Source organism: Gorilla gorilla, chromosome 9 (assembly GCF_029281585.2).
Source record: "Gorilla gorilla gorilla isolate KB3781 chromosome 9, NHGRI_mGorGor1-v2.1_pri, whole genome shotgun sequence".
In the NCBI taxonomy this organism is placed as follows: Eukaryota; Metazoa; Chordata; class Mammalia; order Primates; family Hominidae; genus Gorilla; species Gorilla gorilla.
In genome coordinates, this window is record NC_073233.2 from 75,155,073 (window position 1) to 75,175,230 (window position 20,158).

A 20,158-nucleotide genomic window follows, 5' to 3' on the forward strand; every position below is an offset into this window, starting at 1 on the left:
AAACCCACATCTAGGCTGGGCGCGGTGGCTCACACCTGTAATCCCAGCACTTTGGGAGGCCGAGGCGGGCGGATCACGAGGTCAGGAGATTGAGACCATCCTGGCTAACACGGTGAAACCCCATCTCTACTAAAAATACAAAAAATTAGCCGGGCGTGGTGGTGGGTGCCTGTAGTCCCAGCTACTTGGGAGGCTGAGGCAGGAGAATGGCATGAACCTGGGAGGTGGAGCTTGCAGTGAGCCGAGATTGTGCCACTGCACTCCAGCCTGGGCGACAGAGGGAGACTCCGTCTCAAAAAAAAAAAAAAAAAAAACCCACATAATAATCATACACATCTGTTAAAGCATGGAAAGAAAGTATATTGTACTGTTCAGTTGTTATTGTAGGATGGAGGGATAAGGCATGACTTATTTACTGCTTTGCACCTTCTTGCATTTTCTAAATTATAAAAGAAAAGACCGGTGAACATTATCACTGTGTTTTGACTATCAAAATCTTCCTTTTCAAAAATAGTCACTTTGTTTTGTTACTTATGTTGTTAGGATTTCAACTCTAAAGCTTGATTTTAAGACCAAAACTTCAGACAAAAAAAAAAAAGTTTTTTGGGTTTTTTTTTTTTGAGACAGGGTCTCACTCTCTTGCCCAGGCTGGAGTGCAGTAATATGATCACAGCTCACTGCAGCCTCAACCTCCCAGGCTCAAGCAGTCTTCCCACCTCACCCTCCCTAGTATCTGGGACCACAGTCATGCATCACTATACCCAGCTAATTTTTTTAATGTAGAGATGGGGTCTCACTATGTTGCCCAGGCTAAAACTATTTTTTAAACATACATGCTTCTTAGTGTCTTCTCTTTTAAAAGGTAGTGAAATAATAATCCCAGATTCAAGCTTTAACTTGAAACTGACTTTACAACCACTTTGATAAGTAACTGATTTCTAGTACACAGTTCAAAGACTAGGTCCTACCCAAACTTTAAAAAATCCAATTGACTATTACCTAGATGTCCTCCTAGGTCAGGATCCTGTTTCTACCTGTAACTGTGATTTTCAACAGTGGACAAATGGGTTGGAATAAAGATAGACCATTTTTTTAAATGTGGTAATTTTGTCATTTATAGCCTCAAGGCCCCTATCATGCCACCTATTTCTCTTGCTGATCACATGGCAGAGTGAAATGTTCTTACTGCATTTTTTCTTCATATTGGTAGATTTGGAGTTAAATGGGTTGGAGTCTGGGAATGGGGATGAGGAAGCAGTGGATCGAGAACCCCGACGCTTGAGCAGCAGGCGTTCTGTCCTCACTAGCCCTGTAGCGAATGGAGTCAACCTGGATTATGATGGACTGGGCAAAACCTGCCGAAGTCTTCCAAGTCTGAAGAAAACTTTGTCTGGGGACTCATCTTCTGACTGTAGCCGGGGCTCCCACAATGGACAAGTGTGGGATCCCCAGTGTGCTCCCCGAAAGGACAGGCAAGTGCATCTGACCCATTTTGAGCTTGAAGGCCTTCGCTGCCTTGTAGATAAGTTGGAGTCTCTGCCACTGCACAAGAAATGTGTCCCCACAGGGATAGAAGATGAAGATGCTCTCATTGCTGATGTAAAGGTAAGGGTTTGATGTGTTACATGACAGCTACTGATCCGGCTATGGCAGTCAGCTTCCAGATTCAGAGGGAGAAAATATAGGAATTTTGGGTGATCTCTGGTTCAGTCAGAGAGAAGTTAATATGCATGTGTGTTTGTTATTGCTGCTCAGTGTTTTCATTCCTAGAATGAGGTTATGTCCCTGTTTTGAAAATACTAACATTTATGTGTTCATTGAAGACTTATAAATTTAGTCTTAAACATAGGTTTCAGGCTGACCCCAAAAATAAAGTGACCCAAAGAAAATATTTATATAAGAAATGTTACATTAAATTTAAGTTACCTTGAGATAAAACGCAGGACAAAAGTGACTGATAGGAGTCTCATCCTAAGCAGATTGAGAGAAATGAAATTGTTCTATGCTGGGTTAACGTTGAATAGCTTTAGCCTCTTTAGATTCAAATTTATCTAGCATCAAGACTTAAATACATTGGGAAAAGCGTCATTTTAAAATAATTCATCCCATTGCTTTATCAAGTTTTTTCATATTGTGTTTTTTTATATTTATTTATTTTTTAATTATACTTTAAGTTCTAGGGTACATGTGCACAACGTGCAGGTTTATTACATAGACACACATGTGCCGTGTCAGTTTGCTGCACCCATTGACTCGTCATTTACGTTAGGTATTTCTCCTAATGCTATCCCTCCTCCAGCTCCCCTTCATATTGTATATTTTTCTTAAGGAATCCAGACTTGAGCTTTTTTTTTTTTTTTTAATTTTAATTAATTAATTTATTTATTTATTTGAGACGGAGTCTCACTCTGTCGCTCAGGTTGGAGTGCAATGGCAAGATCTCGGCTCACTGCAACCTCCACCTCCCGGGTTCAAGCAGTTCTCGTGCCTCAGCCTCCTGAGTAGCTGAGATTACAGACACGTGCCACCACGCCTGGCTAATTTTTTTATATTTTTGGTAGAGATGGGGTTTCACCGTGTTGGCCAGGCTGGTCTCGAACTCTTGACCTCAGGTGATCTGCCTGCCTCAGCCTCCCAAAGTGCTGGGATTATGGGCGTGAGCCTCCACACCCAACCTTGAGCTATCTAAACTGGAGGAAATAATTTTAAGTCTTTCCTCCTAAGTAACAATTAATGTGAAGACCAAGAATTGTAAAGCTGGAAATAGCAATTTTATTTTTAAATCAGTGTTTGGAACAATGGGTATGTATATTAGAAAGCTAATCTACAAGTTGTAATGTTATTTTGAAAACCTTCTCACATAGATTATTTTAAGCTACTTTTAAGCCATTTTATAAACTTAGGGGGGCCGGGCACAGTGGCTCACACCTGTAATCCTAGCACTTTGAGAGGCCAAGGTGGGAGGATCACCTGAGGTCAGGAGTTCGAGACCAGCCTGGCCAACATGGTGAAACCCCATCTCTACTAAAAATACAAAAAAAGGCTCAGTGCGATGTCTCATGCCTGTAATCCCAGCACTTTGGGAGGCCGAGGCAGGTAGATCACGAGGTCAGGAGTTCAAGATCAGCCTGGCCAAGATGGTAAAACCCCGTCTCTACTAAAAATACAACAATTAGCCAGGCATGGTGGCAGACACCTGTAATCCCAGCTACTTGGGAGGCTGAGGCAGGAGAGTCGCTTGAACCCAGTTGGGGTGGAGGTTGCAGTGAGCCGACAGAGTGAGACTCCATCTCAAAAAAAAAAAAAAAAAAATTAGCTGGCCATGGTGGCAGGCGCCTGTAATCCCAGCTACTGGGGAGGCTGAGGCAGAATCTCTTCAACTCGGGAGGTAGAGGTTGCAGTAAGCCAAGATCACATCATTGCACTCCAGCCTGGGCAACAAGTGCGAAACTCAGTCTCAAAAAAAAAAAAAACAAAAACTTATAGGGAATAATTTTGTGACCTCAGTGAAAATGGACTAAATGTCTCATAGTAGGTCTTTTCCATCCTTGATTCCTCATTCAGGTTTTCTGTGGCCACCACATAACCAGATGAGGTGCTCCTCAGCTTCTCCTGGCCACCTTAGGAAAGAATTCCAAAGACTAGGATAGGACTTCATCTTTTATTCTTTTTAAAATCGACATTTTAATTAGATCTTATATTGTTTATGCATCAGTGAAAAGGTAAAAAATAACAGAGGCTTAAAAGGGGCAAAAACCTGGTGAAGTTGGTCCTTCTTAGTAGTGATAGAAACTAGACAGTTGGCGTTATAGTTTGGTTTTATAATGTTTGCTATAAGAAGAGGCAGTTGATATCATGGTAGGTTTTATTTATGTTTATGGGAGGAAATGACAAAGTTCCAGGTAGGTGTGGTCCTACTTCTATAATGATTCATGTGTGCAACAAAACAAATTTAGCCATACTTTCCCAGACTTACTTCATACCCTTAAATGAACAAAGGACATTCAGATTTTTCATTTCCATTGTGGTAAGACTTATATTCCATTGTGGATGTATGTGGGAAACTTTAAATTGTGACTTTCTTTTTTTTTTTGGAGACAGAGTTTTGCTCTTGTTGCCCAGACTGGAGTGCAGTGTCGCGATCTCGGCTCACTGCAGCATCCACCTCCTGGGTTCAAGCAATTCTCCTGCCTCAGCCTCCTGAGTAGCTGGGACTACAGGAGCATGCCACCATGCTCAGCTAATTTTTATTAGTAGAGATGGGGTTTCACCATGTTGGTCAGGCTAATCTCGAACTCCTGACCTCAGATGATCCAGTCGGCTCAGCCTCCCAAAATGCTGGGATTACAGGCGTGAGCCACCACGCCCGGCCTAAATTGTGACCTTTGAGACTTTTAACTTGTATAATTGTCTTAGGGACCGTAAGAAAAAAGAATTCTAAGGTTACACCTCATAACATTCTTTTGGCCTGGGTATCTGTATTTCTAATTCATGATTTTTAAAAATGTCTTTTCAGCCCTAGGGGATGTCATAACATTCCATTGGCCTGGGTATCTGTGTTTCTAATTCATGATTTTTAAAAAAGTCTTTTCAGCCCTAGGGAATGTCTATAGATAGATTTGACTCCATTGAATTCAGTTGTAAAAAGCCATATAATAATCCACTAATCAATTATACAAGGTCAAGTGTGGTAGAAATACACAAACTCCCTTAAACTATTGGAGGCTGAGCATGGTAGCTCACGCCTGTAATCTCAGCACTTTTGGGGGGCTGAGGTAGGCAGATCGCTTGAGCCCAGGAATTTGAGACCATCCTGGCCAACATGTTGAAACGCCATCTCTACAAAAAAAAAAAAAAAACATATATATACATATATATATATAAATTATATATATATATAAATTAGCTGGGCATAGTGACGCTCTCCTGTAGTCCCAGCTACTCAGGAGGCTGAGGCAGGAGAATCCCTTGAACCTGGGAGGCGAAGGTTGCAGTGAGCCAAGATTGCGCCATTGCACTCCAGCCTGGGTGATGGAAGTGAAACCCTGTCTCAACAACAACAACAACAAATCCATTGGAGTAGTTTAACTAAAGTAGCTAAATAAGGAGATTTGAGGTGAAAGGGTGGTACAATGGTATACCAAAGGAAAAAGTAGAAAGATTTGGGTTAAATATTAAGCAGAGTCAGCAAGAAGAGAGGGGAGTTAAGAAGAGACATCTACAGAGGAGGCTTAGCATTATGAAAAGTGTCCGGAGATAGCTTGCTTGTGTTTATCAGGGACCACTGAAAAACGTGACTGCCATCACTGGCTAAGATATAGTGGCAGAGGCCAGAGCATGAGGAACAAGTAGCCAGTGAGATGACTACACAGGCCGACAGTGTTTGAATTCTCCCTCCAGAGACTTGTCCACAGCTTCTCGTTTACCCAAAACCACAGTCAAAATGTAGCTGACTTCAGAAGACAACAGATTTAGATTCCAGCTCTGCAGGTGTAGTTTCACTTAAGATCAAATAGATTAATTATTCCTATATTTGATCAGTTATGCTAAATCTCAGAAAAGATATAGCAAGCTTAGAGCTTGAATACCTTGAGAATCTAAGCATCACTCAAAAGAAAAAAGCATTAGATTGGGTAGGTGCTGAATCACTGCACAGCTGGGGACTTTGAAGTGCTAGAAAACTTGGTGCTTATAGCACTGATGGCTATACTTCAGTGGGGGACAAAGCTAGTACAGTTTACCCTTCCTGCAGAGAAAGGAATTGTTTGCTGTTGTAACCTATCTGGCTTTCAGAAATAATTAGTAGAAGAGATGAGGGGAAAAGTGGTAGATGAGATATTCATAATATTCCAAGGAAAAATAGTGCATTTCAGTGCTGTGATAAAAGGGCTTTTTTTAGGTTCTATGGCGTTGAAGAACAAGTCATAGAATATAGAGTTGGAAGAGGATTAAGTGAAAAAATAGGACATTAAAAAGTACTGACTTGGGCTGAGCCCAGTGGCTCACACCTCTTGTCCTGGTGCTTTAGGCGGCGGACGCAGGCAGATCACTTGAGACCAGCCTGGGCAACGTGGCGAAACCTCACCTCCACAAAAATACAAAATTATCCAAGTGTGGTGGTGTGTGTTTGTGATCCCAGCTACGTGGAAGGCTGAAGTGGGAGGATCACTTGAGCTGGGCAAGTTGAGGCTTCACTGAGCTGTGATCTCACCACTGCACTCCAGTCTGGGCAAAAGAGTGAGACCTTGTCTCAAAAAGAAAGTAGGCCGGGCATGGTGGCTCATGCCTGTAGTCCCAGCACTTTGGGAAGCTGAGGCGGGCGGATCATGAGGTCAGGAGATCAAGACCATCCTGGCTAACACGGTGAAACCCCGTCTCTAGAAAAAATACAAAAATTAGCCAGGTGTCTTGGCGGGCGCCTGTAGTCCCAGCTACTTGGGAGGCTGAGGCAGGAGAATGGCGTGAACCCAGGAGGCGGAGCTTGCAGTGAGCCCAGATGGCACCACTGCACTCCAGCCTGGGTGACAGAGCAAGACTCCATCTCAAAAAAAAAAAAAAAAAAGAAAAAAGAAAGTAAAGTATTGCCTTACCAGTAAACCGGTAAAGCTATCAGCGTGTGTATGAGGTTCTGTTTGGGAGGGGTTGTAGGTAATGTTGACTCCTGAAAGTGTACGTAGGTAGAATGGGGTTTTCCTACTATGAGAAATTTTTTTTTTTTTTTGAGACTGAGTTTCACTGTTTTTGCCCAGGCTGGGGTACAATGGCACAGTCTCGGCTCACCACAACCTCCACCTCCCAGGTTCAAGGAATTCTCCTGCCTCAGCCTCCCAAGTAGCTGGGATTACAGGCATGCACCACCACCCTGGCTAATTTTGTATTTTTAGTAGAGACTGGGCTTCTTCATGTTGTTCAGGCTGGTCTTGAACTCCCGACCTCAGATAATCCACCCGCCTCCGCCTCCCAAAGTGCTGGAATTACAGGCGTGACACCGTGCCCGGCTGCTTTTTTTTGTTTTTTGTTTTTTGTTTTTGAGACAGAGTCTTGCTCTGTCACCTAGGCTGGGGTGCAGTGGCGCCATCTCGGCTCACTGCAGCCTCCGCCTCCTGGGTTCAAGTGATTCTCCTGCCTCAGCCTCTGAGTAACTGGGACTACAGGCACGCACCACCACCCCAGCTAATTTTTGTATTTTTAGTAGAGACGGGGTTTCACCATGTTGGCCAGGCTGGTCTTGAACTCCTGACCTTGCGATCCACCTGCCTTGGCCTCCCAAAGTGCTGGGATTACAGGCGTGAGCCACTGCGCCCGGCCAAGATATCCTTAACATTTCTAAAATTGGAAAGTTGTATTCTTGATATATGTTAAATAAAAAGGTAGGACATGTAACAGTATGTATAGTACCATCCCATTAATGTAAGAAAAAGTGTATGCGTATTTGTGCATTGCAGAGGAATCTAAAAGGGTACATCCCAGCCTGCTAATAGCAGGGCACAATAGGATAGTAGTAGTCAGCTGGAAGAATTTGTGGTTTTTTTGGTTTTGAGATGAAGTCTTGCTCTGTCACCCAAGCCGAAGTGCAGTGGCGTGATCTAGGCTCACTGCAGCCTCCGCCTGTCGGGTTCAAGTGATTCTCCTGCCTCAGCCTCCTGAGTAGCTGGGATTATAGGTGTGTGCCACCACGCCTGGCTAATTTTTGTATTTACAGTAGAGATGGAGTTTCACCATGTTGGCCAGGCTGGTCTTGACTCCTGACCTCAAGTGATCTGCCTGTCTAGGCCTCCCAGAGTGCTAGGATTACAGGCATGAGCCACCACGCCCAGCCACAATTTGAGTTTTTAATCAGATTGTTGTTTTTGTTGGTATTTATTTTGGTGATAAAGTAGTTCTTAATATATATGCATATATAAAAGAAGCTTTTTATATAACAATATATCTGGCTGCCCAGCTCACTTAATAAAGCAAATTCAGTGTTGTTGAATACTTTTCTACTTTCCTATTTTCTCTAAACATTTTGATAAGCCTGCTAATCATACTTTGTGACTTTTGGGTAAGTTACTAAATTTAGGAAAACCTATTTTCTCCTCTATAAAATATCTGTGAGATTGTTGTTAAAATTAACAAGATTAGTAAAATAAGCAGTGCATTATTACAGCCAGAAAAAAGTTAGATGTTACAAATCTATGAAATTCACTTATTCCACCGCTCTGAATAATGCCTGCCTGCTCTGTGTCAGGAATCAGATTGAATGTTAAGGAAACTATGCCGACATGCCGTGGTCCTAGCCCTCAAGAGCCTTAGAGTTCAGTGGCAAAGCAGATATAAAAGTGGGCTAAGAAATAGGAAATAAGTGCAGTCCAGGTTTGTAGGTGCCTGGCATGACACAGGGTACAGAGCAAATGAGTGAGAGTGGCAGAGTCTATCCTGAGGGAAAGAGATGTTCCAGTCTTAATTCACCAGCTAATAAACTTTCCTGTTATAGGATATAAATTTATTACTACAACATTATATAAATGGTAAAAGCTCTCAATTTATAAATTGGAAAATTATTATTTGTGATGTAATAGGCTACTGATACTCTTATCTAAGAATCTTAACATTTTGTTTTGGAACTATGATCTAAAAATTTATGTTAGGCCCCATCCCAGGAGTATGATGAGATTGAAGCAGAAAGGGTTATTGTTGCAAATAACTCCAGAAATACTAATTAGGAATTCTCTTCAGTTGATAATTTGGGGGTTATTCTGACACTAATAAAAGAACTAGTAGAAGACCCAGTATAGTTAGCTCTTATTCCATTAAGCCAGATTTTTAAATGTTTTTAAATTTTTCTTTATTATTATTATTATTATCATTATTATTATTATTAGCAACGAGGTCTTGCTGTGTTGACCAGGGTGGTCTTGAATCTTGAACTCCTTGCCTTGAGCAATCCTCCTGCCTCGACCTCCCAAGTGCTGGGATTACAGGCATGAGCCACCTTACCCAACCAACTCAGCTTTTTTTTTGTTTGTTTGTCCTGGGTCCAGGCTTACAGATTTTTTTTTGTAAAGCAACCTAGGCCAGATGTGTTAGCTCATGCCTATAATTCCAGCACTTTGGGAGGCTGAGGCAGGAGGATCACTTAAGGCCAGGAGTTCAAGACCAGCCTGGGCAACATAGTGAGACTCCATCTTCAAAAAAATTAAGAAATTAGCCGAGCATGGTAGTGTGCACCTGTAGTCCCAGCTACGCAGGAGGCTGAGGTCTAGGCTGTAGTAAGCTGTCATCTACCACTGCACTTTAGCTTGGGCAACAAAGCGAGACCCTGTCTGAAAAAAAAAAAAAATTTATATCCTGTTATAGGATATATTTATTTATACAAATAAAACTTTATTTGCAATATTTACTAACAAGATATTTGTAATAATTCATACATTCTTACTGAATAGAAAGTTTTAAGTAATGTAACTCAGTTATGAGGCATATATGGTTAAAGTTACATATAATTATTTTAAATATTTTCCTTATATTCTTGTATTATGTAATGTCATGGTCTTAGTAATTCTTATCTTTTTTGCCTATCTTTTATTCTCATTTAGCAGGAGGGGGAAAAGTTAGGCCTTGTTTAATTTGTGATTTGGAAACTTACTGGGAGTGAGTTTCCTAGTGCCCTATGTGATGTTTGTCCTCTCCTGGTGGCCTCTAGAATTTGCACTTGCTGCAACTTGAACTTACGTTTGTTTTAAAGTAATATGTTTTCTCTTAAGTATTCATACTTTATTATCTCTATAATATAGATAGCACTGAAGATCAAAATAAGCATTTTCCAAGAAGACCTCTCAATAGCTAGATCACTGTTAAGGAAAGCCTTTCAAACAAAATAAGCCGATTGCAGTGGGTCTTGAGTCTTAAGATACAGTGCCAGGGAGAAGTTTAGGGTTAGGATGACCATATAAGCATTTCCAGGAGAAGCTCAGCCGAGAGCACAAAAGTCTGTCCTTCCCCTGGTAAACTACTATAAAAATAACATATGTAGCCCCTGGCAGCAAAGCTCCAGACTTTAGAAAGCCTAGTTAGCCACTAAATCTGTACCAGAAACTCACTGAAACAACTGTCCTGGAAATAAATAAGAATGCTTAAGAGCTAGATGTTTAAATCAGAGCATCTGCAAAAAAGGCAAGTTATACATTTGTAAGGGTCTAAAAGTCACATAAAAATCACATTGGCTCTAAAAAAGACCCAGACTGTTTCTGCTAAGTATTTGATTCCTACTCAGGTTCTCCCATGCTGATGTTTGGTACACTGTGGATCACTAGAAACTCAACCAGAGTGTGCACCCTCCCTTCCTCCTGTAGACTGAAAGGAGTGTGTGTTCAGTCTGAGCTTCATCCCAGCTGGGGATCCGGGGATCAGGGTTTGTTGTGCAGAGGTGTGAGCAATACTTGTCAGTCCGAGTGGCTGTGAGAAGGCAGTGAGGTGTCTTGACAGGATGCAGGACTGGCTGCTTCATCTGGGGAATATCAAGAATGAGACAGGCAAACAGACTTGAATAGAAATGGAAATCCAAGAGTACAATACTGGTATTCTGAGGGTAGGATAATCTTACAGGCAGAGGAGACTGCTGGAATTGGGAGAATATGTGTTCCCTGGCTTCCTGCACCTTGTTTAGAGGCAGGAGGGCAAAGTGTGTTGTGCCTCAGTTGTTTGACTTGGTCACGGTGGAACTGCTGCAGGATTGCTGCGCAGACATTTCTAGTACTGTACTGTGGGGGTGGAGTCCTTGTCAGAATCAGAAGCAGGCATCTGTTTTAGATGTAGTTGATGTTAGCCGTATTTTATTGAGTATCTCAATATTGGCCGACATGGGCCATTTCTGAAGGTTTTTTGGAACACATAGGCAGATTCTGGATTGTGGGCTGGGAGCAAGTCAGCGAGGGCAGGTGAAGCAGAACTCAAGAGGAACTCAGCTCCTGTGCCTAGTTCATCCAGAGAGGCGGAACTTTGGGCGACCCCCTCTTCTTGCTGAGAGGGGAGAGATAAGTGTGTGTGCAGTCAGCCAGAGAGCTCTGGCAGTAACAGTGAGAGGTGACCCTGAGGGGAAGGGTGTGGACTGAGACAAGGACAAATGTGGGCCAAGGTGCCTAGTGTAGCCCGCAGAATGAGTTAAAGCCTTCCCTTTGGCTGGCGCCTTCAGAAGTCTGCCACCGGGAGCTCTCAGGGGGCTGGCCCTAGGTTCTCCTATTGCAGTGGTGGTGGGAGGGAGACAGGGCGGGGGCTGTGGCTGAGCTCTCCTCCCTGGCAGGGCCTCTTCCAATCGCGAGGAAGAAAGCAGTTGCTGAACACACCCCCTCCCGGCTCTGCAGCAGAACGGCTGGGCCCTCTGCCTGGCTCGCTCACTCTCGCTCGGCTCCCCCTCCTGCCATCTTCCGTTGCAAAGCATTTCTGGGAGCTGCATGTGGGTGACGCAGCAGCATTGTTCGCAGGCACAGGAAGCCGCGGCTGAGCTGAAGGGCTCGAGAAGGAGCCCAGAGCGCTGCACGCTGCTCCCTCTGGGTAGTCTGAAGGGTCAGAGCTGGACTGCCCTGCCCTATGTGCTCTGGGAGATTCCAGAATATTCAAGTAAATCCGGATTTTCCCAGAGGCAGAATATCTAACTCCGTCAGGAGAACTTCCAATACAGAAAACAAAACAAAGACGCTGGGGAAACTTCACCAAGAGCCTCGGCAGCTCCAGAGCGACGGGAAACGAAAGGTCAGGGGGTCGATCGGCAAACCCTTTCTGGTTTGGGGTGCGTGTAACTATAGGGACTTTTGTCTCAGTGAAGAGGCAGGAGAAACTGCCTGCCGGGCGAGTCCAGGACAATGCTATGTTACTTCGTGTTGCTTGAGCCGTCATTGCACTTGTTCCCTCACCTGGTGGGATGTGCTTTTGAATTGGGTTGGTTGGCTTTTGAGAATCCTTTCCCTCTCTGCCCAGGCACCTTCTGTTCTCTTTCCCTTCCTGTGATCTGTAGGGTGTGGGCTTGTGTTTAAATGTTCTCCCGAATGCCTGGAGCCGAGATAGGCGTCAGCCTTTCCCGCACTCCACCCCCGCTCTCCTATCCCAAACCCCCTCTAGTGAAGGGTGGTGGCTTCTTTATATGGTTTCTTGTAGGGCCTCAGCTGGAGTCTGCCTTTTTTGATGAAAGCAGGGCGTGCTTGGTTGAATGGCCCCAGCAAAATAAGGCTTGGAAGGAAATCTGCATTTCCCTCCACACCCACACATACCCCAGTAACTGAGTCGTGTATGTGTGAACAGCTGCCGCCCCCCACACACACACCGACACAGTTTTCCGCCTACCCTTCCCTATTCCCCACAAAAATCTTGCAGGTAGAATTAGACTGCTTTTGGTGAACAGTTAAGTTCCTTTTCTACTCTTGAACAATCGCAGATCTTACTGTGCAGTCTGTTTTGCTGAAAGTGGAAAGTCCCCGTTTGTGGACAGCTCAGTTCACTTCAGCAGAGGAAATGGGCAGAGTCCTACTCTTCGTCAGTGCGAAGTGGGGGAGGGGAGCCATGCACTCCCTAGCACACATTTTGAATGGACCTGAATTTTTCACCCTAGGGAGATTAGGAGCCCATACCAGAGCCTTGTCCCACGTGGCACCACACCCCGCCTCTTCACCCCCACGCTGTATGGTACTAACAGAAAAGGATGCCATAGCAACTTGAAGTAAATAAAACATCCGCAAATGAAATGAGTTTGGGGGAAGGTGAGAGGCTTCTGGAGACTTGGCAAAAGGGGATCTTAGTAGAGGAGCTTCTTGGCTATGAGTTAAAGGGTCTTTCTGAGACCCAACTTTGGGATTTGGAGCAGGATCCTTAGATTAAGAATGAAAATACATAAAAGTCCTGGTCTCCGGGACAGAGCACACAGGATTATGAGAAAAATTATTAGCAATGGCCCAGACTTGCTAACCTGTCCAGGATCAGAGTTTAGTGTTTGCTGAAACAGTTATCATCCTGTACATACATACCTAGGGTAGCCAGAAAAGGAATCATGTAACTTGTCTCCCAGATTTGAGTTATTTTGCTGTTGGTGTTGCTTTAGGGCTCATAAGGTCAGAAGAAGAAGGATTCCATTATACTAGAAGATTTGGGTTTCAGGAGTTTCTGTCTAAAACGAAAAGATTTGGCCAGGTGCGGTGGCTCATGCCTGTAATCCCAGCACTTTGGGAGGCCGAGGCAAGTGGATCACCTGAGGTCAGGAGTTCGAGACCAGCCTGGCCAACATGGTGAAACTCCGTCTCTACTAAAAAATACAAAAATTAGCCGGGTATGGTGGCAGGTGCCTGTAATCCCAGCTACTCAGGAGGCTGAGGCAGGAGAATAGCTTGAACACAGGAGGCGAGGCGGAGGTTGCAGTGAGCGAGATAGCGCCACTGCACTCCAGCCTGAGCAAGAGAGTGAGACCCCATCTAAAAAATAAAAATTAAAAAAAATATTTGTTTCAAAATAACAGTCAACCAGTGTGATTCAGTTAAGTGGCATTTTCTCACTGTAGCATTGTTCGTAAGTCATTTAAATTTTATTGGTAATGCCATGAGAACTTTTGCCCCTAAGATTGTTCCTTTCCCCCATTTAGAGGAATAAAGGCAAATAGCAGACTCTGTGGGTGTGTATGTGTGTGTGTGTGTGTGAGAGAGAGAAAGAAAGAGATTTGAGATTGAGATTTCTGTAATCAGCCTTAGAAGAAAAGAGCCCTGGGTTGAATCTGCACATTAGGCTGTACCATTCATCTCATTAATTCTGTATTAGCAAATCATTTTTATGCCACTTGGTTCACATCTGAGAAATGAAGGCAATACTTAATTACCTGATAATATTCACTAACTGGTGTAGAAAAGTGAAGAAGCAATAATAAAGTTTTACTGTCATATGTAGAACTGTATGAGAAGTAACACTTGTCGCCACAGTAAGTTAGTTGTTTCGGTGTGTTAGTGTAATTAGTACACAAGTAAGGGATTGGGAGCAAAGGTGAGTTTGAAGTCCTTTCTGCTCCCCCACCACCACTATCCGCCCCCAGTAGAGATGGGTCTTGCTGTGTTTCCCAGGCTGGTCTCAAACTCCTGGCTCAAGTGATCCTCCCACCTCTCACAGGCATGAGCCATGTGCCCAGCCTCAAAGTTTTGATAATATTGCAGCAGCCTAAGTTTGAGTTTTCTCCTTCACCTTTGATTTATTTGTTTTCCAGTGAGTCTCTATATGAAGGGCAAATACAGACAGTTGCCACTCTGCCTCCCTTGCTACTCAAGGGTACTGAGGCAGAGTCTGGATGCTGTTCAGGGTGGTTGGCTCTTTGTTCACCCTGCCCTGATTTTTCCTTCTTTCCCCTCCTACCCTTAGATTTTGCTGGAGGAGCTTGCCAACAGCGATCCCAAGTTAGCCCTCACTGGAGTTCCTATAGTACAGTGGCCAAAAAGGGATAAGGTAAGAAACTATTTTGCTTGATCTTGAGGCTGCTTAAGCCTTTTGTTAGTTGATCATTACCATTCTGGGGAAAACAAGAACAACTAGAGGCAGATGGCTTTTGGTGCATTAATACAAACTGACAGAAAATCATTATTCAGTTCTGTTTTGACTCGTAGGTCAGGGTAATTGGCTATCTTTGGAGGTGACCTCTCTTAACAGAACTATCAAACCGGGAGGCCTCCCTCCAGATTCAGATGCCAAATTGTGCATTTGTGCATCCGCTTCTATCCTTGTGACCAGTTACACAGTTATCTTCACAGATATGATTGAAAGCCAGTTAAAATAATTACATAGATATCTAAAAGGAGCAGAGTTTTTCTTTGACATAGTGAGATCATTCTCTCAAAAATCCCCTTACCTTGGACTTTGCAGTGTGGAATGGAAAGGAGAAGAAAGGGGCCGGGCATGGTGGCTCACGCCTGTAATCCCAGCACTTTGGGAGGCCCAGGCAGGTGGATCACCTGAGGTCAGGAGTTCAAGACTAGCCTGGCCAACATGGTGAAACACCGTCTGTACCAAAAATACAAAAATTAAGCCAGGCGTGGTGGCGTGCGCCTATAATCCCAGCTACTTGCAAGGCTGGGGCAGGAGAATCGCTTGAACCCGGGAGGCAGAGGTTGCAGTGAGCCGAGATCGCACCATTGCACTTCAGCCTGGGGGACAAGAGCGAAACTCTGTCTCAAAGAAAAAAAAAGAAGAAGAAGAAAGGAATTACAGTCAGCTAATAAATTGTCAATTATGAATTTTCATGCCTCTTCAGTTTAGATCCTCTATAATTTTTTTTCCCATACTGTCCTCTATCAAGGTTATGTATTAAATAAATGATAGCATTCTGATCCTGGCTGTGAATTTGGCAAATAAATGAGGCTTCTGTTTGTTGTTCCCTAGCTGAAACTTGCAAAGCCATCACATTCCAGGGGTGTTTAGGCAGAATATAAAGGTATGGAGTTGAACAGTATATTTAGAGAATCACCTCCTCATCCCTAGTGGGAGGAGTCCTGCTTGGCCACAGGTGACTGCCTTAAAACAATTCAGTCATTTCTGGTTGTGGAGTATTTTGTGTCAGAAAAGTGTTTAAGATATGGTAAGAAATTAAAGTAGTAGAAAACATGGTCCTTGTCCTTGAAAAGGTCACCAGCAGGGTAAATGCGAATGCTAAGAAATGTGTTCCACACTTAAATATTATTGGAGTGTCTGCTATCTACCAGTTCATATGCTTGGATGTGGAGTACTAAAGAAATGAACAAGACTAGTTTCACCCTAAGGGAGTTTACTGTCTTCTTTAGGAGTATAATCTGAGAAGTCAGGATGAGGAAATATTGGAGGGCTCCTGGAGTGACTTCGGTACATGGCACTTAATACAGAAAGCTCAGGGAGGGGTGAATCTTAACAGCTCTGCAAAAAGAAAGGGAAGCAGCTGAATTAGTAGGCCAAAGGGCTAGGACAAGGGCTGGTAAGTTTTTCTGTAAAGGTCAAGATAGTAAATATTTTAGGTTTTGTACACCACACAGTCAACAGTTTCTCAGTTCTACCATGGTAGCATGAAAGCAGCCATTGATTGGCCGGGTGTGGTGGCTCACACCTGTAATCCCAGCACTATGGGGTGCCAAGGCGGGCAGATCACGAGGTCAGGAGATTGAGACCATCCTGGCTAACATGGTGAAACCCCATCTTTACAAACAATACAAAAAAAATTAGCTGGGCGTGGTGGTGGGCACCTGTAGTCCCAGCCACTTGAGAGGCTGAGGCAGGAGAATGGCGGGAACCCGGGAGGCGGAGCTTGCAGTGAGCCAAGATCATGCCACTGTATTCCAGCCTGGGTGACAAAGCGAGACTCTGTCTCAAAAAAAAAAAAAAAAGCAGCCATTGATAATACATACACAAGATGAGTTGTGTGTCAATAAAATTTATTCTAGAAACAAGCAGTGGGCAGATCTGGCCATAGTGGGCCAAGCCCCAGGCTAGGTATGCTACCATGTAATCTTCTACCCTCTCCAGTCTTAAAGCAACCTGATATATTTGACCTCACTGCTTTCTCTTTCCAGCTTAAATTCCCCACTCGGCCAAAGGTGCGGGTTCCTACCATCCCCATTACGAAGCCTCACACTATGAAACCAGCTCCACGGTTAACACCTGTGAGGCCAGCTGCTGCCTCCCCGATTGTGTCAGGAGCCAGACGGAGACGAGTGCGATGTCGAAAATGCAAAGCCTGTGTGCAAGGAGAGTGTGGTGTTTGCCACTACTGCAGAGACATGAAGAAGTTTGGGGGGCCTGGACGCATGAAGCAGTCCTGTGTCCTCCGACAGTGCTTGGCAGTGAGTGATCTGCTGGGTAAAGAATTTTGGGGAGGGGTGGCAGTGCCAAAGGAACTGAAATACATATAGTGTAGAGTTAAAGAGACTTCAGAGTTGGAAAGAAAAGGTTTATACTCTCTTTTTGGCTTTATTTTGTACCTTTTTCCCCCAGGTTTAGATAGGAGGTATCTAGTACTAAAAATCCGATTTAATCTTTAGGCTTTACCTAATTTTCAAACAAGAGATCAGCATTTGAAGGGCAAATCATTGCTTTCTTTCCCCTCTTCAAGTAGATTAGAAAGGACTGGGGAGGCCAGGTATAGGCCAACTGAAAATAAACTAGTCTCTGGTGCCCAGGTGGTTGAGTCCTTCTCTTCCCCAGTCATTTTTCCTACCCAAAACCTCCGTTCTCTCCACCCTGCCTCCATGCTTCCAGGTGTTTACTAGAGAATTATAGGACCCAAATCTCCCATCTTCAGTTTAAGGGAAACTGAAATGATAAAGATCTGAGTCAGTTCTCTTGGATTCTATCTTTGTCCTCTTGTAGCCCAGACTGCCTCACTCAGTCACATGTTCCCTCTGTGGAGAGGTGGATCAGAATGAAGAGACACAAGACTTTGAGAAGAAACTCATGGAATGCTGTATCTGCAATGAGATTGTTCATCCTGGCTGCCTCCAGGTGAGGAGAGCTATGAGGGGTTCCTGAAGTCTCAGCGAATGGAGTGAGTGACACAACAGAATGGGACACTTGTGATGGGAGTGCCAGCATCCCTACTGTAGCATCAGCTCTGTGGTCACATAATGCAGTGGTCTAACATCAGCCCTTGATTCATATATGTACAATGCGTCAGGCACTGCGTTAGACCCTGAGGATAGAACAGTACACAAAATAGACCCAGTTCCTGTCCTCATGGAGCTTAGAATCTGGACTCTGGATTGGGTATGTAGAGTTCCCAGGCCATAATGGAACTGCATGGTGTCTTTTGGGATGCCTCAAGCCTTTAGGCATCTCTGATACATACTTCAGTGTACCTCTGGATATTAGTTACTAAGGGAGAGTGAGGATAATAATATCAGATAACATTTAATGAGTGCTGAGTCTGTATCAGACTCAGTGCAGAGCTAAATAGCTTTAAAAAAAAAAAAAAGTAATAAAAAGTAATAAATTCAGATCTCAGCCTCAGAGATTGAGTCCAGCATGGGCCTTGTGTTCCAAAAGCTCCCCTACTGATCCGAATTGTGCAGCCTTTGTGGAGAACCACTGTTTCCTTGGCCTTCTTAGAAAGTATCAGCTAAAATCATGACTGTCGCCTGACAGTGATAATAAGACACTGTCATTCATGAGAAGCAGCCCAATTTCAGAAAGGTTAAAATGTGAAAAGTATACCTTTTATAGATTTTTGGTTTTTTTGAATACTATATAGCAGCAAATCTATAACAGAAACAATAGTAGGTCAGTATTTGGAGGCATTAAGCATATGTTGAATGAAGAACCGGGTTTTTGTTTTGTTTTGTTTTTGAGACATAGCCTTGTGTTGTTGCCAGGCTAGAGTGCAGTGGCACAATTATACATTTATTCATTTAATGTTGTAAATTATTCTTACTATATATATATTTTTTTATTTTATTTATTTTTTATTTTTTTATTTTTTTGGAGACAGAGTCTTGCTTCTGTCGCCCAGGCTAGAGTGCAGTGGCGTGACCTCGTCTCACTGCAACCTTTGTCTCTGGTGTTCAAGTGATTCTCCTGCCTCAGCTTCCCTAGTAGTTGGGATTACAAGCACGTGCCACTGAGCCCAGCTAATTTTTGTGTTTTTAGTAGAGATGGGGTTTCACCGTGTTGGCCAGGCTGGTCTCGAACTCCTAACCTCAAGTGATTCACCCGCCTTGGCCTCCAAAAGTGCTGGGGTTATAGGTGTGAGCCACCGCACCCAGCCTGATTCTTACGATATTTTAACAGCATTACAATCTTTTTTTTTTTTTTAAGACATGGTCTCCCTCTGTTGCCCAGGCTGGAGTATAGTGGTGAGATTTTGGCTCACTGCAGCCTCCATCTTCTGGGTTCAAGCAATTCTTCTGCCTCAGCGTCCTGAGTAGCTGGGATTACAGGCATGCACCACCACGCCCAGCTAGTTTTGTGTTAAGTAGAGTTGGGGTTTCACCATGTTGGCCAGGTTGGTCTTGAACTCCTGGCATCAAGTGATCTGCCCACCTTGGCCTCCCAAAGTGCTGAGATTACAGGCGTGAGCCACCATGCCCGGCCAACTTTACAATCTTAAAAATTTGTTTGATTAATTATAACTTGGTGAAGATTTAAATGGTGCATATTACATCTATTAACATATCTCAAACCCACAGAATTGGTGAAATAGGGTATTAATTCCATGATGATGATAATGGCTAATACAAAGGGTTTTCTGTATGCCAAGTACTTTGTTAAATTCTTTACACAATGAATAATCTTCACCACAACCCTATAAAGTGGGTTTTGTTGTATCTCTGGCAATTATATTGTTGTATCTCTGTGTATTAGTTCCTGAGGGAAAGTGAAGGTAATAATATCAGCCAACATTTTACAGTGGAGAACACTGAGTCACAGAGACTAGAGCATTAGTCCCTAAACCCAAGCTATCAGAACCTGTGCCGCACTGTCAAGATCAGGTTCAGCACCATTGGCTATTTGGGGCTGGATTGCTCACAGTTTTTCTCCCTTTATGGACCAATGTTGTTGAGAAATGAGTAACTCTTCCCAACTGTGTTATTGTTGGATAAAGGAAGCTTGAGAGACAGGCTTTTAAAAACATCTCTGTCTTCCTATAGATGGACGGAGAGGGGTTGCTTAACGAAGAATTGCCAAATTGCTGGGAATGTCCAAAGTGCTACCAGGAGGACAGCTCGGAGAAAGCCCAGGTAAAGGAACCTTATCAGATTTGCACTGTGACAGAAAGGAGGCATCAAATGTGGGGGAGTCAAATGTGGGGGATTGCTACACGTTTGCCTTTGCATTAGTGTTCACACAGTTTCTCTGACCTAGGAGATTATTTTTGTTTGGTTTGGTATGTTTTTCCTTTGGTTAATTTTTAGTATTTTCTTTGTTAGAGTTTGTAGCATTGTGTTTTGTGTTACTAAATATTGTTCCACTTGGGATCTGCAAATTCCTAAGGTCCTTTTATACTCTGGGGCCCTACAAAGAGAGGAACCACGGCTGGGCTATTTGAGGAGAGAAATTAGGTGAGTACGGTCCCTCCTGAGGAATGTTAACTAGAGGAGAGGCAGTGGCCTGAGGCAGCCAGTGAGTGTAGCAGTGTACTTGAGCTTCCAGTTAAGCAGGTTCACATTTTTGTCATCTTCACTTTTGTGGCCTGGCAGAAAGCCCT

General features: G+C 43.6%; 1 protein-coding gene across 5 annotated transcripts in view; it reads left to right on the forward strand.

The window, feature by feature from the left end:
- KDM2A (lysine demethylase 2A) overlaps nt 1-20,158 on the forward strand; it is a 147,132-nt gene that overhangs the window by 118,118 nt on the left and 8,856 nt on the right. For 4 of the 5 annotated variants that reach the window (XM_031015923.3, XM_055354597.2, XM_031015924.3 and 1 more), the window contains 5 exons: nt 1,211-1,605; nt 14,362-14,445; nt 16,533-16,802; nt 17,329-17,460; nt 19,602-19,691. In XM_031015923.3, the coding sequence (XP_030871783.1) occupies nt 1,211-1,605; nt 14,362-14,445; nt 16,533-16,802; nt 17,329-17,460; nt 19,602-19,691 (971 nt within the window). Of the gene's footprint in view, nt 1-1,210; nt 1,606-10,642; nt 11,728-14,361; nt 14,446-16,532; nt 16,803-17,328; nt 17,461-19,601; nt 19,692-20,158 lie in introns of those variants that run through there. The other variant, XM_019036551.4, reaches the window with a different exon arrangement.